General features: G+C 43.4%; 1 protein-coding gene across 1 annotated transcript in view; it reads right to left on the bottom strand.

Annotated features, from left to right (window-relative positions):
• Nucleotides 1-735: 735 nt before the first annotated feature.
• Nucleotides 736-19,205, bottom strand: part of WDR55 (WD repeat domain 55) — a 38,622-nt gene continuing 20,152 nt past the window's right edge. Inside the window, exons 5-8 of the mRNA XM_033927220.1 lie at nt 18,764-18,943; nt 17,672-17,771; nt 5,613-5,782; nt 736-2,783 (exon numbers count right to left, since the gene is read on the bottom strand). Of these exons, the coding sequence (XP_033783111.1) occupies nt 2,456-2,783; nt 5,613-5,782; nt 17,672-17,771; nt 18,764-18,943 (778 nt within the window). The 3' untranslated portion in view covers nt 736-2,455. The remainder of the gene's footprint in view (nt 2,784-5,612; nt 5,783-17,671; nt 17,772-18,763; nt 18,944-19,205) is intronic.

Genomic DNA, 19,205 nt, shown 5'->3' with positions numbered 1-19,205 from the left:
ATCACAATGCAGGTGCAAAGAGCCTTAGCCTATAGGAAGAGGAGATGCAAATGTTAAAAGCCTTAGCCAATGCGCTTCAAGAGAGCATAATAGGGCAGAGTACGGTACTGGGGTTTAAGAAAGGATTGGACAATTTCCTGCTGGAAAAGGGGATAGAAGGGTATACTGATAGGGCTAGTCTCAGTTAGGGTGCTGGTCTTTGACTAGAGGGCCACCGCGTGAGTGGACTGTTGGGCATGATGGACCACTGGTCTGATCCAGCAGCGGCAATTCTTATGTTCAACTTATTTTTGGCTTTGGGAAAGGGTCAAAATTTTTTTTAAAAAGGCAAGAATGGTCAGCTTAAAGGGGAGGTGTGTTGAAGCGGAATACTGGAATGCCGAGAAATACAAGGAGAGTGTAGTGTAGTGGTTAGAGCTACGGCCTCAGCAGCCCAAGGTTGTGGGTTCAAACTCTGAACTGCTCGTGACCCTGGGTAAGTCATTTAATGTTCTAATGCCCCAGGTAAATTAGATAGATTGTGAGCCCACCAGGACAGATAGGGAAAATGCTTGAGTAAGAACATAAGAACATAAGAAGTTGCCCCCGCTGAGTCAGACCAGAGGTCCATCTTGCTCAGCGGTCCGCTCCCGCGGCGGCCCATCAGGCCTAGTGCCTGAACAGTGATCCCTGATTAATTTTATAACTTACCTCTAATCCCATCCCTATAATCTACCTCTACTCTTATCTGTACCCCTCAATCCCTTTGTCTTCCAAGTACCTATCCAAAACTTCTTTGAACCCCTGTAGCGTGCTCCTGTTTATCACATCCTCCGGTAGCGCGTTCCATGTATCTACCACCCTCTGTGTGAACAAGTACATGATAAGTAACTTGTTCTAAGCTCCTTTGGGAGGATGGGCTAAAAATTGAGTAAATAAATAAATACAATAAATCATGGGTACTGTAAAAACTGTACTGGAGCTGCATATGTTGAAATGCTATCCTTAGCATAAACATTGGTAATTCAAAAAACTGTATGCACAGAAAAGCGTTCCAGCTCAGGGGTCGAAGGTATGCGAATGCAACTCCAGGTGCCGATATAATTTTTTTTGGGGGGGTAAGCAAAATACAGCTGTTTCTACAGGAGACCCATATGCACACGCATCCAGTATACTCTCCCATCTTTGGTTATTAAGCTTATTTGCCTTTAAAGGCAATTATTAAATAATGATTTGCAGATTAGGTGGGGGTATTGCATGTGAGAGAAAGTGAGATACATTTGGAGGAGGGAAGAAGGGTACTGGGAAGGCTGGAGCCTGATGAGGGAAAAGGCAGGAACGGATTTCAGGTCTTATGATATGGGAATTCTTCCTCCTCTGCCAACCTAGACCCAACTGCAAACAACACTACAAATAAAACTACGCAGAATTTTAAAAAATATTTTGCACAGAATTTTCCAGGAGTACATAACAACAATGATAAAGGCATAAAAAAAAAAGCATTAGGAAATCCCAAGCAGAGCTTTAGCACAGAGCTCTAACACCAGTCTCTGAATCAGCATTTCATCAAAACACTTCACAAAACAGGACAAACCAATGAGAAAACTGAAGAACTGTGCTCAGGTAACTAAAACCTGCCCTGAGATGAGCCCAGGAAAATGCAGAATGAACAGATTAGGTTCTCTCACTGTGTCCAGGGACCTCAATCTGTGGGAATAAGGTACACTGTGATCTGTAGCGTAGCCATGGGTAGGCCCAGGCCCACCTACCTATTCTCTTCTCAGGCCTTCCACTGTAGTGGCCCATGAGGCTCCAAAACACCTCAGTGGTGGTGCCTCACTCCGCTCTCTCCCTCTTCTTCATCTGCAGCTCAGCATCTGTCCGTCTGTTCCTGAGCCCCACCCGATCTACCTCCTACAAATCGCTGCTGGCGACATCTGTGCCGGCTCTGCAGGCTTCCCTCTACTGCATTCACACCTTTGCTGATGCCCACTTCCTGTTTCTTCACAGGCAGTAAAAGGAAGCCTACAGAGCCAGCGCACCTTGTCTACAGGAATCGCTACCACCAGCATCTCTGAGGTACACACAGGAAAGTGGGGAGCCTTAGAAAGAAACAGACAGATGCCCGGCCATGGATCCAGAGGAGCAGATGCCGATTTGGGGCAGAGGAGAGGGAGAAAGAAGTAGGGACAGAGGGGATGGAAGGGAAGAAAGAGGGTGTGATCGATGCAAGGGTAGATTAAAAAAAATTGCAAGTACGTACAGGGGTGGAGGTGAGAAGAGCCCACCCAGGTTAAATCTAGACCCATCCAAAATTGCAAGACTGGCTACGCCCCCGACTGTGACCACAGGTGCCCAAGCACCAACAGGATCAATGCAGTTCCACAATGTGCCAGCGTGTATTTGCTCTTGGTGGTCTTACAGGCAGGGCTTTCATGGTCTTAGAATTAGTGTCACACTGCACTAGGCAACTCTTTCAGTCACTCTCATCACTGTCAGTTTCCCCATCCTGGCTCTTTTCTTTCAGATCCACGGGCATCTCCTCTCTTAGATCTGCAAAGAAATCCTCTGCTCCTCCTAAAGCCTTTTGGCTTAGGGATTTCAGCTGCTTGTTCTTCTTCCGTTTCCGGTAATCGTCCACTACAATTGAGTTGAGTGAAGAGATGTCCCAAAACTTCACCTTTAAATCATGGGCACAGCTTGCCAGGAACTGTCCATCACGGGATTTGGCTAACTGCTCAATAGGCTCCCCTGGGTGCTGCCCAACACTGCCAATCACACGGTTAGGTAATATATTGATGGCTCTGTCGTGAAGTAAAGAAAGTGAATATTAATATTCAAGGACGCTTCCACACCCATGCATAAAAGGATAACAAATCCTCTATAATAAAACCCTTAGCGTGCATGCGTAGTTGAAACTCCATGCGGCTGTGATCCCTGATCCGTGGCATGCACTGTAGGAGCCTTCTGCAGTTTGTGACACGTGCGGCGTTCCTGCCCCAATCTCCGACGCCGGCCGTCTTCCGACGACGCTGGACAGTGAGCGGGTAAGAGAGAAGAGGTACTACTGAACAGGGGGGAGGTAAAAAGAACGGAGAAGGGCTACTGCTGGACAGGGGGAGCAGGGAAGGGATGCTGCTAGACAGGGGGGAGGTAAAAGTAAGGGAGAAGGGAAGACAGACAGGGGGCAGAGAGAAAGGAAGAAATGCCTAAGTCTACACATCTATTCTAGCACCCGTTAATGTAACGGGCTAAAAAACTAGTAGTGAATAAAAAGGTGGGAGCTAGGACAATGCAACTTCTGGATCATTGGATTTTATAAAATGTAACTTTTCCATGCTACATACTGTATATTATTTATAAAGTAAACCAATGGTAATTGGAATTTGTACATAAATGAATATTTTAGTGCCAGAGAGCATTTGCTGTTATCATGCTTCCTGTGGTCTTCTAGCAAATAATCTGACAAATCTGGGTCTGTTTTCAGGATGCATTCCTAATAACACAAGGAAGGCAGACTAAGGGCTAGATTCACTAACCTACCCGATCGTGTCCGATCCGGGCAGGTCTGATGGATTCTCCAACCAGTAATATTCTAACAGGGGCGATCAGAGGAACACCCCCATCCGCCAACACGGATCGCAAGTGTGCGATCCTGATGCATGTGCAGACCATCTGCCTTCCCTCTAGATGGTTTGCGATCCGATCCGTGAGGTTGCCGGCTGCCCGATTCATGATTCGATCGCATGCAAATGTGGGCTGTCGGAATCATGCCCCCAACCGACCGCACGGATCGCTGAAAAGCGATCTTGACACATGTGCAGACCATCTTCTTTGCCTGTAGATGGTCTTCGTATGCTTATAGAACTTTTGAATTATTTTTTTTACTTCGCGAGCCCAGGGCTTTAACCCGCTTTAAACCCGCAGGTTAAAACCATGGGCTCGCATTGCGGGAAAGGGCAGGAGAGTCGTGTCAGAGAGCAGGGCGTCAAAAGGAGAGTCAGGGCAGAGAGCAGGGTGGCAAGAAGAGAGTCAGGGCAGAGAGCAGGGCTGTAGGAAAGGACCTGAGCGACTGGTCCTCAGAAGTCGCTTATTTTTTGATTGGCTAGCCCAGTCGATGTTCCTCATTTTTTTTTTTTTTTAGTGAATCGCTGCCTGCTTTTTTTGCTGTTCCCCCTCATTTGCATGCGCGGATTGGATGTAAGGTTAATGAATCAGGTCGGGGTCGCAAAGTGGTAACTAGTATTCTTAAATTGTAAATTGCTTTGATCATGGGTCTGCAAAGAGAGTCATTAAATCCAAAATCCAATTAGTTTTTGAATTAGGCTAGGGAAGGCTTTCAGGACATACCCAGCTAGTCAGATTTTCAGGATACCCCCATGAATATGTATAGAGAGATTTCAATATAGTGTACATTCATGGTGGACGTGGACAACTTGAAAATGTATCTGGTTGGGTATGTCCCAAGGACCGGGTTGCAAATACTTGCCTTGGAAAGGTAAACTTTAATGAGACATCTCAAGCTATGGCTCAACAGTAGCACTCTACCCTCCCTGGATGCTAGAGAAAGTTAACATTCTTAGCTCAAAATGCTCTGGAATGAAAACATAAAAATCAGGATGAACGACTTAAGGGTGGGAGTCTTCAAAAAGGCACTGATAAAAGGGGGTCAAAAATGGAAGCTCAAAGCAGCAGAATCAAACTCCATTCAGGACAGAAGAAATGCCCAGAAGGACATTGAGTTACCCACCTACATGTGGAAGAAATGTCCAAGAGAACCTCTGCAATCATCCTCGCACCCCTCCCCCCTCGCTATGCTTCTGCTTCTCACAACTACTATAAACCCCTTTGGACCAATTACTGGGATTAAGTGGTCTATGAGAGATTAGATTAAATTAGCCTGAAACAAACATTGCAGAGTTTGAAGCTCTTTTAATATTGTCAGGTGAGGAAGCAACTTTGCACATATTAATCCTTTCTGCTTTCAATTCTCTCCTATATTATTATTGTAATTTCTTTTCCATATTCTGAACATTTTTATGAACATTAACTGCTTTGATGGTCTTCCCTAAGTGGTATATTAAGTTAAAATAAACTTGGAAACTTGGGAATAGAGGAAACAGTTGTAGGGGAAGGGAAGGGAGGAGGGCTGAAGAACTGGGACTCCTCTTAAATATCATTTCTGTTCTAGCTTCCATCATGTTCATGTCTGTCTGTGCTTCAGTAACCAGGCCAGAAGCTGCAGAGTTCACTAGTCACCATCTTCTGGAGACAGAGAATACCGAGTAGCTAAGGCTGAACAGTATCCATTCAGGGACAAATCACACAGAGTTATTTTTCTGTCATCACCTGCTGGGCGATGGACACAACCCATATGTTCTGGACTGGTCTTGTGAACCTGCTAAGGAAATGATTATTCTAAACCTCAAAGGTTCAGGAAAATCATAGCCAATGTGCACCTCAGTATTCTACTTGCTCAACAGGGGACCATCATTCACTGTCTCAACAAAACAAGTTCATCATAGATTTTGTTAAAATGTAAAAGAAAACCCCCTAATTCTTCTTAGATATAAGAAAACAGAGAGGAAATGGTAGATGTACAAATTAAGAACATATGTATGCTATGCTCTGACCTGATCACCCCATCCATGGAGCCTGTGCATAAGATGTTCTCTGTGACTGGAGTCATGCAATCAATGGATTCTGCCCTTATGGCGAAGCGGTCACTGGTAGCTCCAAAACCATCCCAGTTAAAGAGGTAAATTGTTCCCTCGCTGGAGCCACATGCTACTTTCTTCCCTCTCTGAAAACAGAACAAAGAATACCTGCTCAACAAATAAATTAATTTATTTGATACTCCACCTCTTATGATTGGTATCAAAGCTCTGACCATCTACAACCTGTAAACAGACTTTGGGGTTTAACAGATGACGGAAAAAAGTGTAGACAGAATTCTGCTCTGCCTGCAAAGTCTGTTGGAAAAACTATGACCTGAAATCTCAGTGTAGAGAAAAATAATTAGTTTTATAGTTTAAAAACAGCACATATTCTTTTTAAATATTTCTTACATCGTGCTCTCTTTCTGAATTCTACCCCCTCCCCCCCCACACACATCTTTGAGGGCATTTCCCAATATGGTTTGGGAGTTATCCTAATTTGGACTTTCTTTTATGTGTTCAAAGGTAACATGCTGTGATAAAATTCAAATATATGAAAATAATAAACGCTGGAAGAAACAAAGGAACAAGAAACATCAACAGTTCAAAAAGACAAGAAAAAATAACACCCACTCCATTCACGGACTTTAACTTATGATGGTGATTTTTCCTAGGGAAGAGTTGTCTAAGACCCCGGGCCCGGTTTTATAAATGTTTATGTTTATTGAGAGCTTCTATACTGCTACTAATGACTGAGGAGTCAATTCAGAGCGGTTTACAAGAGCTTCTGTAAAGGTGTTGACCTACATGATCTTCTGTAGAGATGGTTCCATGCAGAGATACAAAGAGCTTCTGCGAGGTGTTACAATATATAGCTCTCTACTGAAATACACAAAGCTCTGTGGTGGTGTTATGAAACAGAGTTATTAATACCGGCGTGATTATGCCATAATCAACCATCCTTCTTATGTTACTGGCACATTGATCATCTTACTTATTGTCAGCCCTGCCTTAACTTGCTGGCCTTACCAATTTCAGCATATTCATATCTGATCTTGGAGCATGTCATTGCAAACAGCCTTAGCCAGCCTAAATTAAATCAGTGCTTAAAGGTAAAAAAGGACCTTGGTACAGCAAAGAGGTGCTAAAGACAGCTAAGATGTGTTAATGTCTGGTGCTTAAGTCCAGGGGCATGGTCTAACATTCAAGATCCTACATGGCATTTTTCCTCCCCTAATTCCACTATCCTGGAATTCTTCGAGACCTGACACTACCAGATCCGCCCACATACTCAAACTATCTTTCCCCTCGTTAAAAGGCATCATTTATGCAGGTAAATTAGGGAAATCCCTTTTCTTCAAATTCACTAAGCTTTGGAATAACCTCCCTGCCCTGCTGCAGAACCTAGGCTCATTCCAATTATTCCGAAAGCATCTGAAAACCTGGCTTTTCTCCAAAACATACAGCTATCTATTGAAAATGTAAAGCTAGCTATCCTCTTCATAACCTCTAATTTCTTATTATGTCCTTCCCTCATTTATTGAATTACCTGTAAATCGTGCTGCGCTCTATCTTTATGGAGATGATGCGGTATACAAACTTAAGATTTAGTTTAGTTTAGTTAGGTTAATCTGAAACCATTCAGAGTGAAACTGGAAATTACATTTGACTCCTTCTCCAGTCTCTCACACCCCACTCACTTTATTCACTATTGTTTCAAACAGTTTACAAAAGATAGGGGTACTTAACTTCAATAGATTCTAAACCTCAAACATATAAATTAGAACATATAGATTAGAACTCACCCCCCCCCCCCCCAAGCAACATCTCTCTCTGTCTGGAACATCATCACCTTCTTCTCTGTCTTTCCTCTGGACTCTTTAAGGCAGGGAAACTGTCTTTTCTCTCTCATTAATTGTAATGCTTGATGTATCTTTATGAATCTTGCTTTTCTGTAATATTAAGCTTACTTCTACATTATATTCTCTATGTAATCACTTCTGGCTGTGCTTGTCATTTGATTTTACTCCCTACTGAATCTTCTGTGAGGGTATTGAACCCGGGACCTGACGGATTGTAAGGCCGCCTCAACATTACCCCTCCAAACCTTACATTTGGGGGGCTAAATCTTACACTTATATGCACACATTTATCAAATTAATTGTCCTAAGTATATACACATATAAACTAGATTTCCTATTGCAGTTAAATACATTATATTTCTACACCTCCTAAGAAGATTGGCCATTTCAACTAACCATAACCCATTTACGCACATCCCTTAAAAGTTCTAGCTTCCTCTCTCTGTCAACTTCAGAATTTCATTTGAAGTAATCTGAGAAAAGAACAGTCTTTATCCCTTTCTTGAATTTTCCGGTGTCCTTTTCTAGCTTTAATTCCTTCGGTAGGGCATTCCACCACGTTGGGGCCATTACCAAGAATATTCTTGCCCTGGTGCTTTTGTATTTGACGGCTAGGCACAGTTGTCAATCAGCTGCTAGACGCCACTTATAGAATCACAGCAACCGGTGTCTTAGCGCTAGGCGCCGGTAATGTAGGCCAGGGTTTTCCTGGCCTAACACAGATGCCTACCAGTGCCTAAAATCATACCATGCCTCCTTCCACACAAAAGACTTCTCAGGAAACTATAAAGCCATGGCATAGAGGGAGATATACAAAGATGGATAGGCAAATGGCTGGAAAACAGGAAGCAGAGAGTAGGCATAAATGGGAAGTTCTCAGACTGGGAGAAAGTGACTAGTGGTGTACCCCAGGGCTCGGTACTTGGGCCGATCCTTTTTAATATTTATATCAATGACCTGGAAAACGGAACATCCAGTGAGATCATCAAGTTTGCAGACGACACAAAACTCTGCCGGGCAATCAGATCGCAGGAGGACAGTGAGGAACTCCAGAGCGATTTGTGTCGGTTAGAAAAATGGGCGGAGAAATGGCAGATGAAGTTCAACGTGGAGAAATGCAAGGTAATGCATTTAGGCAGTAAAAATAAGGAATACGAGTACAGAATGTCAGGTGCAACTCTGGGAAAAAGTGAACAGGAAAGGGATCTGGGTGTACTGATAGATAGGACCCTGAAGCCGTCGGCACAATGCGCGGCAGCGGCAAATAAGGCAAATAGAATGTTGGGCATGATAAAGAAAGGAATCTCGAGTAGATCGGAGAAAGTTATAATGCCGCTTTATAGGGCAATGGTCAGACCCCACTTGGAATACTGCGTCCAACATTGGTCTCCCTACCTAAAGAAGGATATAAAACTGCTGGAGAGGGTGCAGAGACGAGCAACTAAACTAGTGAAGGGTATGGAGAAACTGGAATACAAGGATAGACTTAAAACACTGGGATTGTTCTACCTTGAGAAGAGGAGACTGCGTGGGGATATGATCGAGACCTTCAAAATACTGAAAGGAATCGACAAAATAGAGCAGAGAAGATTATTTACATTGTCCAATTTGACACGGACAAGAGGACATGAAATGAAGCTAAGGGGGGGCAAGTTCAGGACTAATATCAGGAAGTTCTGCTTCACACAGAGAGTGGTTGACATCTGGAATACTCTCCCAGGGGAGATTATTGCGGAATCGACAGTCCTAGGCTTCAAAAGCAAACTAGATGCATATCTCCTTGAGAGAGGCATATAAAGATATGGTTGGATATAAAATAAGCCAGGTGTATACCTGGCAGGGCCTCCGCGTGTGCGGATCGCCGGACTTGATGGATCGAAGGTCTGATCCGGAGATGGCGCTTCTTATGTTCTCCTTCTCAGGTAGGTACCGTGCCGAGCTCCATGCGGAACTCTTAATTGGTAATTAACAATTATCATGCCAATTAGAAAATTTTGGAATCCACACACAATTTAGCTAGGTGCTACTTATATAATCAGGCCCTCTGGGTTTTTACGCTTTTTTTTTTCTCCATTTTTATGCAGTATAATTGGGGGTTGTATCTTTATATTCTTGTAATTTATTTATTCATTCATTCAATTTTCTATACCGTTCTCCCAGGGGAGCTCAGAACGATTTACATGAATTTATTCAGGTACTTGAGCATTTCTCCCTATCTGTCCCAGTGGGCTCACAATCTAACTAATGTACCTGATGGGGAGTTTCTTATCAAGTATGTTCTTTCCCCAAATTCATCCCCTCTGAGAATGACTCCTTGGTATTATACATGCACTGGGTAGGGATTGTTCTGGAAATGGGGAGTCACTTGCCTTCTCAACTCCAAGATGAAAATGACCCCACAGCTCTGAGCCTTCGCTTCCCCCAGCACTAATGTATGAACAATCTTCTGATAGCTTCACTCTTACCCACAACGTGGGGAGGCTCCCAAATTTATCTAACCTATTCCTCCATTTCATTTCAAACATCTCCCTTCCTTTTGGTGAACATAACTTTTATTCATTTTTCTGCATAGAAAATGTTTTTAATCCTATTCTACCCACATGAAAAAACCAAGACTGTTTATCTGTTCCAAAGAAGGAAGATCATTTTCTTTTCATATAGTTGGGACAGAGTAACATGTAACCTGGCCAGGCATTTACATCAATCATGTAAGGTTTCTAAGCATACGAGTAATCTGGTGAGCAGAGTATTGAGCTGGGGACCAAAGAAACTAGGGTTCAAATCCTATTTTTCCCACCAATAGCTTATGACTTTGGACAAGTTACATTATTTTCTGTTGCCTCAGGCACCAACTGAGTTTGTAAGCTCTTCTGGTCAAGGACACTGTATCTGAATTTCTAAAATGTTTTAAGTGGTCTTGTCCATTATTTGGGAAGGAAGAATACAAATCAAAATTATTAATGTACCACATGAAGCTGCCACCTTTCCTCCCCAATTCCTCCAAATGTAAGTGAAGTAATCCAGTGACCACTTATATTAGATCTATTGTCTCTTTTCTACAGTGCTGGAAACATCACATAGAAACAGAGTAAGAGCAGGGGTGTGAATGCTGTTTGAATGACTCTCAATTTGTAGGGGAGAAGACTGATTTAGTGCTCTGCATCCTGCTAATTTGCTATCCTTTAGTCCAGTGCTTATCCCATGGGGGTCACAGCCATAGCGACCTTCTGACTCTGCTAAGGTGCTTTTGGAAAACACTGCTCTAGTACCTCCAGGCTGATCCAGATGCTTGTGCTATACAATACTATTACCTGCCCCCTGGTGGAATGTGTTTTAAAGTATCACCAGTGCCGGGCATTCTTTGGGACCATAATCCACCAGGCTTCAATTGCCTTTGATGCTGTCTATCTATGTTTCTGTCCTCTGAAAAAAAACAACCTATCTGAATGCCAAACCTTTTCTAAGAAGATAAGGTCCATCAAGTCCAGTATCCTTTTTCCTAGTGGTCAATCCAGGTCACAAGGACCTGGCAAGATCCCAAGCAGTAAAACAGTTTTTATGCTGCTTATCCTAGGAATAAGCAGTGGATTTCCTCAAGTCCATCTTTTTTTTTATATGTATTTTATTGATTTTTAAACAATACAGACATTACAAAAATTACCCAATAACATCCCCCCATCAGACAAAAGTATAACAAAAGGCAAATTGGGAATTCAAGATTAAATTGAAAATTGTACAGAATGTAAATTACAATAGCTATCCAAAAGAACCCAAACCCTCTGTAAACATTGAACATTGTTCCGTTTGATGGCGGCTGTCTCCTCATATTTGTGAGTTAAACAAATACTGGACTACCATGTTGAAAAGGAGAGCGCAGCGCTATTTTTCCATTCTGATAGAATAATTTAATATATATGTGCATAATTTAATTGATTAATATACATAGGAATTATATTATTCATGTATAGCTATGAGATGGGGGTGGGATATAAATCTTTTAGGTATATATTGTTATGGAATTATCAAGTGATAATGTAATAGTTGTGTTCATATTTTAATGTACACTTGATGTATATATTAAAATGAATAAAGATTTGGAAAAAAAAAAGAATATGTTGGATAGCTAAGCTCATAAGAGTATCAAACAATTTACCTTTATATTTTTGAAATAAATGTAAAGCAGCTGAGTGCAATATAAGAATTTTGTATGTTAACACAGTAAGAAATCCAAATATATCTTGAATTCGCTGCCAAACTACACCCCAAAATGATTTAAGTTTCAAGTTTATTTAAAATTTGTTAACTGCCTAATCAGACTTCTATACAGTGTACATTAGGTAAAAAAAGGGGGGGGGATACAATACAATACAATTAATAAAACAAGACAGGATAATTAATAAAAATCAAGATGACAGACACGACAAAACAGACGAACAGGAAAAAAATAACAATGGGTGAACTACATTATCGATAGGCAAGAATAAAAAAGACAAACACGAAAGAATTGGGAACATCTGAGTTAATATAGCAATTAAAAACAAGGTGATATCCTTAAAAGGACGGTTATAGGCCGAAAGTGTCCTTAAACAGAAATGCCTTTAGTTTAGATTTAAATTTGGTCAGGCAAGTTTCTTCCCGTAAATAATTTGGAACGGAGTTCCAAAGTGCGGGTGCTGTGACTGAGAAAATATTTGTGCGCATTGTATTGATATGTCTGAAGGATGGAACGGAAAGCAAATTCTGGGAAATAGATCGCAGGGTTCTTTGGGGTGTGAATCTTTATCAAGCGAAGTCTGCAAATTAAGGTTCCATTTAGCAACAAACGAATCCAGTAAAGGATAATTCTTTTTTGGGATAAATTTATACCACTTGGAAGCCTGGTCTTTGTTGGACCTAATCAGAGTTGACAACTTACACTAGTGTTAGAGGTCTGAACAGGAACGGGGAACCTCCCCGAGGTCAATGGGACTCCCACAGGGATGGTCCCAGGGTTCCTATCCCGAGGCCTACCTAATTTCAGGTCCGGATCTGGCGCCGCGCTGAGCTCCTGACAAATCATCAGCAACAATCTTTGTCACGTAGGCAATGAGCTCAGCACGTAGGCACACAGACTCTTTGGTCCTACATGCTGAGCTCACTGCCTAAGTGACAGAGACTGTTGCTGCTGATTCTTCTGAAGGTATCACGTGCAGGCTAGAGCGGGAGGACAGCCTGTATAATGCTAGAGCATGAGGACAGAGTGCTCCTCCTCCTCCCGGGACAAACCCTAACTAATAAGCATCCAACATTACGATCCTCGTGGTTCCAAGATGGCGGCGACTGGGTAACAGTGTTAATGACTGAACACTGTGAAGCTGCATTCCTTTTACCTTGTTTGCCTTTATGCCTCATACTAAACGGAAGGGAAGTGTCTGGCCAGATCCCTCGATGGCCAGGACATCTTCCCCAGCGCAACGCTCCTTTTGGGAGTTCACTGTTCTCCCTGGATCCCATGCTACAATCGGAGGCCAGTCTGCTGTTTTCCCAGTGGGTGGAGTAACCGAGGAACTGGACTTTGAGACATCTCTTTCCCCTCCGATGTCTCTACCGCTGACGCGCCCTGCTCTACTCACGGCGCTGCAGAGGGATCCCGGCGCTCTCAAGGACTCGACTCCTTGTATTACTGCCGAGTGCCCAGGCTGGACTGAAGTAAAGAGGGTTGAGGCAGGAGTTAATTTGGCAACTATGTTACCAAACTCCTGATGCAGAATTACTTCCAGCATATTCTGCAAAGCCGGCACCGAGACCACTGGAGTTGGTACATTTGGTGTGACTATCGACTCCGAGGAAGACGACCTCGAGGAAGAGTGTTGCCTCGATTTTGAGACACGCTTCCTGGGAAGTCTCGAAGCGACCGGGTCCACCAGTGTCGCTGTTGGGATGCCCTGTGACTCCTGAGGGGTTGGCTTGGATAGCTTACCTGATGGAGACACTGAGGATAGTGGTCCCTCCGGAGAGGATTTAACCGACTTCTTGAGGATGAGGACTAGAGAATGACACGGTGGCGGTTTACCCGCGGCTACTGCGTTTAGCCACAGGTAACCCGCCAAAAACGGGGAATGAAAATTAGCAGCCTCTGCGGGGACGGGGACAAGGCCATCACCGCCCCGTGGAGCGGTGAATGGTCTTGTCACCGCAGTGAGGCATAAAGGATCGTGCGGTCCCCGCAGCCCCCACCCGCCCACCCGCACGTCGGCTCGATCGTTTAACCAGCTTCCTCTCTCCACCTCACCTTAGTTTGCCGGCTTTCTTTTTCGGCGACCGGAACGCTTTCAAAAGAGCCGCGCACGCGCGGCTACCCAATATTCAATCTTCTGCTCTGTCCCAACCGGAAACAGGAAGTTGCAGCAGAGCAGAAGATTGAACTTTGAGCAGCCACGCGTGCGCGGCTCTTTGAAAGCGTGCCGGTCGCCGAAAAAGAAAACCGGCAAACTAAGGAGAGCTGGAGAGCAGTAGCATACCAAGGGGGGGGGGGGGGCGGGAGGGGCAAAAAAGGTAATGGCGCCAGGCCTTGGAGCACCGAGGCAGACCGCTTCTCCCCCCTCCCAGCCGAACCCCCGCTGACCCTCCTATCTCTCCCCCCCCAAGTGAACCTTTCCGACCCTCCCAGCGAAAGCAGCAAACCTCCCTCCAGTAGCGTCGGCTTTCTCCTCCCTCTGCCGCGTCACTGATGTCTCCTCCCTCTGCCGCATCACTGATGACGTCATCAGTGACGCGGCAGAGGGAGGAGAAAGCCGCGAAGGAGGTTTGCTGCTCTCACTGGGAGGGTTGGAAAGGTTCACGGGGGGGGGGGAGATAGGAGGGTCAGCGGGGGTTCGGCTGGGAGGGGGGAGAAGCAGTCTGCCTCGGTGCTCCATTACCTTCTTCGGGCAGCAGCAGCGTTTACAATTCGCTGCTGTTGCCGGCTTCAGGCCTTGTTCTCTGCCGGGTCCTGCCTACTTCCTGTTTTCATGAAGACAGGACCCGACAGAGAGGAAGGCCTGAAGCGGGCAACAGCAGTGAATTGTGAATGCTGCTGCTGCCCGATGAAGTTCAGGACATCAGGACATCGGGGAAGGAGCAGGGAGAAATCGGCTGCTGGCTTGGGGGTGAGGGTAAGGAAAGAATTGTGGAAGTGGAGAAATTGGCACGATGGCTTTGTGGGGGCTAGGGGGAGAGAGAAAGAAAGGCAGAAATAAAGAGGGGTCGGGGGAGAGAGAAAGAAAGGCAGAAAGAAAGAGGGGGACCAAGGGGAGAGAGAAAGAAAGGCAGAAATAAAGAGGGGGGCCAGAGGGAGAGAGAAAGAAAGGCAGAAATAAAGAGGGGGTCAAGGGGGAGAGAAAGAAAGGCAGAAAGAAAGAGGAGGGCCAGGGGGAGAGAGAAATAAAGAGGGAGGTCAGGGGGAGAGAGAAAGAAAGGCAGAAATAAAGAGGGGGGCCAGGGGGAGAGAGAAAGAAAGGCAGAAATAAAGAGGGGAGCCAGGGGGAGAGAGAAAGAAAGAGGGGGGGCAGGAGAAGAAAGAAGAAGGATCAGAAGAAGGACCAGAGACTCATGAAAAGGTAAGAAAAATGATTTTATTTTCAACTTAGTGATCAAAATGTGTCCGTTTTGAGAATTTATATCTGCTGTCTATATTTTGCACTATGGCCCCCTTTTACTAAACCACAATAGCGGTTTTTAGCGCAGGGAGCCTATGAGCGTCGAGAGCAGCGTGGGGCATTCAGCGCAGCTCCCTGCGCTAAAAACCGCTATCGCAGTTTAGTAAAAAGGGAGGGGGAATATTTGTCTATTTTTGTATAGTTGTTACTGAGGTGACATTGCATAAAGTCATCTGCCTTGACCTCTTTGAAAACCCGCGGAATATAAATGATAATTAACATTTTCTCTGCGTACAGCGTGCTTTGTGTTTTTAAAATTTTATTGTTGGTAGATCATTTTGACTTGGCCACAAAGGTAAGGGGGAGGGAGGGAGGGGAGCTGCTGAAAGACATCTAGTAATCCTTGCTTGACTGTGCAGGGAATTATTTTTGTAAAATCATGTTTTGTTATGTGACTGGCATTATCTAGACTTTAATTTCTATGAATGAATAGAATGAAAATGATATAAAATTACTTGCTTGCGGGGACCGCGTGTTCCGGCTCACACAAGGAAGGAGGGGGTGAAAGGGAAAAAGTTTCTCTTCCTTGGAAATAGATTCTGAAGTGACCTCATCAAAGAAGACCAGCACCAAATGTACAAGAAATCCCTTAAACAATGTCAAAAGAGCCCAAAATAGAAAACTGCTACTGCCTTGAGACTCCATTATTGAAGGAATCAACTGGAAATCACAGAAGAGACAGGAAAAGGTTAAATGCCTCATGGAATCCTCAGGTACAAAACACAAACCAAATTGTGAATGAAATCAGAGCAGACAGTAAGAATTATAAAATTGATGTCATTATCCATCTGGAAAAAAAGGCGTACTAGAAATAATGCCTCAGCAATACAATTTTCAGAAGTTCTATTTGCTCATGGTAAGGGAGAAGAGAGACTGCTAGTGATGGTGGGGGGACTGATAGAAGATATGAAAGAAGGGTGGTAGAAAGAAACAGATGGTAAAGGAGGGAGGGAAGGGTGGTGGTGGAAAGGAATAGAACAGACTTTGAAAGAGGGTAGAGAGGAACAGACCCTGAAAGGAAATGTGGAAGGCAGAGTGGGGAGAAGACGCTGGAAGGGAAGAAGACAGATGCCAGACTATGGGGGAGCGGAGGGAAGAAGATGGGTGCTAGACAGGGACGGTGACAGGGCGGTGAATGGGATGGCAGTGGCGGTGACGGGGCGGTGAAAGGGATGGCGGTGACGGTGACGGGGCGGTGAAGGGAACGGCGGTGACGGGGCGGTGCAGAGGATGGTGGGCCGGGGACGGTGCAGTGACGGGGACAGATTTTTTCCCCGTGTCATTCTCTAATGAGGACTTCCCCATTGAGGAAGGTTTTAATGAGGTCGAGGTCAAGGATGAAGCTTTGGGCCCCACAGAAGAATTCAACAAAGTCGAGGTCGAGGCCGCAATTGAGGTCGAGGCTTTAGTTGAAGAAAAATCCATTCCCCGAATATTTTTTCAATCTAAACTTGACATTTAAGAGCTCGATTCTGAAGTGTAGCACATCGGGTGCATGACTCCGGACGATGGTTACGTCCTAAACACTGTACACACCACTTATGTGGGTCAGTAACACCGGCTTATGGGACCCGCTGACACCGGCTACACTTCTGAATCACAAAATCTTCTCGTCATACCGTCTTTAAAATTAATCAACACGTTGCGTTCCAATAACTTTGCTGTCACTGCCCCTACTCTCTGGAATTCACTGCCCAATCATTTGCGCAGTGAATCCGAAATAAAACAATTCAAATCAAAATTTAAAACATTTTTGTTCCAGGATGCCTTTGGACAATAACTGTCCTCTTAAGGACAAAACAAACAACCAAACAAACAAATTTTATCGCTTTTTACCCTAACCTATTGTATTTTCCTTTTTTGTTTCACTTTCTCTTTTACGATTGTAGTCCTTTCCTTTCTTTCCTATTGTTTGAAGTAAGTCCATTTGTCTTATCTGTTTTATTAAGATGTTTTGGTTTTATCTAGTACCCCTGCATTTTAATCTATTTTTATGTAAATTTTATATTGTACACCGCTTAGAAATTTGATTAAGCGGATTAAATTTTTTTTTAATAAACTTGAAACTTGATCCTGTGACCGGCCGGGACATCGAATGAAACACAGCCATGGCGAAATCGAAGCCTGCAGGCTGAGGCCGCAGACAAGGTCCCGCCGTGACACGACTGAAAAAATTAAACTTTTTTTAAATTCACACGCAACACAGCGACCCTGTAAATAAAAGAATTACATGAACTGTGGTGAAGAGAAGGCACGGGTTAGATCTACTCTCACGCAGAGCTTCTTGGCTCCACAGAAAAAGAGCTGAGTAGACGCACGCCCTACGTTGGGCAGGAAGGCAATCGCGCGGTGTGGCAGTCACAAACTTTCTAAAAGTTCTTCAAGCAAGTCTGCTTGTGAAGCTGTCCGCATCGGGGCTCCGAGGATGATGTCATTCATATGTTGAGAATATGCTGCCTGCTTGTCCTGGGATAATCAAAGTTTCTAAAAACGTTACCTTCATTAAACTGATGGATGTCAGGTCCCCATTCTGGTATTCTGATAGGAGCTCAAAACGACGTCTCTTGATATTGAAGACTCCCATGGTTCCATCACCACTGCAAAAATCAGAGCAACAAATGACAAGAGGAGACAAATGGAATGACATGAAGACATGAGTTGCTCTGTTGTTGTCTCCCATAAACCAACCAGAGCCATGTGGAGAATACCAGAAGGTAAAAGACCTGTGTGAGCAAGTCTCTATTGTCAGCTGCAATAACCGCAGACAGAATGATTCAGTTTATATGAAAAGAAACTACCTGTGGAGTATTGAGATTGGTCAGACAATTTCTGAGTCTCAATGGCCACGATTTTGGTCCTGAAGATTAAGATCTACAGAATCAGCATCTATGAGTCAAACTTGGATGTTTTTATTACATAGAGTTTTATGGACCCCTACGCGCTTACAAAAGATAGATAGCACTAGATCTAATAGATGCTGGCATTGTAGAGTAGAAGTTGGGACGTTAGATCACTTAATTTTTTATTGTCCCTGTGTAAATGCATTTTGGAAATTAATTTGGCCCCAAATTAATGAATTATTACAAAATCATGTAGGACTCTCATATGATACAATATTATTTGGTACAGCAATGAGAACTCAGAGTCCGATTTCAGCAAACAATAACAAACTATTATTAATATTGACAGGGGTCGCCATGCAACAAATAACTCAAAATTGGAAGGATTATACCAAATTAAACTATACATTTTGGTGGAATTCAGTCTGTCATATATACAAAATGGAAAAAACAATAGCATTAAAACAGGGAAATATTCATAATTTTAAGAAAATTTGGGAACCATTGACTCGTTATTCCAATGATCAGATTTCATAGCACATTAGTAATAGTTATATTAGAATGGGGAGGGGAATGTATATTATATGAAAATAAGAAATGAAAAAAGGGGAGGGTTATATTTTATATGATAAGATGAATTATTTGTAATCACAATTTCATATATTAATTGAATATAATATGTACAATTCAAATATTGTAAGAATGTAAAAATCTATAAATAAAAATTAAAAAAAAAGAAAAAAAACTACCTGGTAGTGAGAAGCATTTTTTTGTTTTTGTCAATGAGCATGTCGCTTATGTAATCGTCGTGGTTCTTCATCTCTAGGAAAGCAACATCTCTGCGGAGATCCCACACCTTCAGCACCCCACTGTCATCACCTGTAGCGATCAGGTTCTCATCTATCAGCAGCAATTTGTTTAGGGCAGCACTACAGAGAGCCCAAGACACAAAAATCTATCACTGGACAATAGGGGGAGATATGTTTGGTAAAAGAATGAGCAGTACTTCTGTTATACATCTTTATAGCAGAAGATAGTAACTCAGATAATAATAATAATAATAAAATGAATACACAATGGCCCAAATTCTGAAACTGGCGCCTAATTTGGAGGTGTCCACCTAGATAAGTGCCTATCTAAATGAAACAAGCTCAATAAAGCTTTTTAATTAGCAATAATTGAAACTTAAGC

This window comes from Geotrypetes seraphini, chromosome 18, assembly GCF_902459505.1.
Source record: "Geotrypetes seraphini chromosome 18, aGeoSer1.1, whole genome shotgun sequence".
Taxonomy (NCBI): Eukaryota; Metazoa; Chordata; class Amphibia; order Gymnophiona; family Dermophiidae; genus Geotrypetes; species Geotrypetes seraphini.
This window is presented reverse-complemented; position numbering and strand designations above follow the sequence as displayed.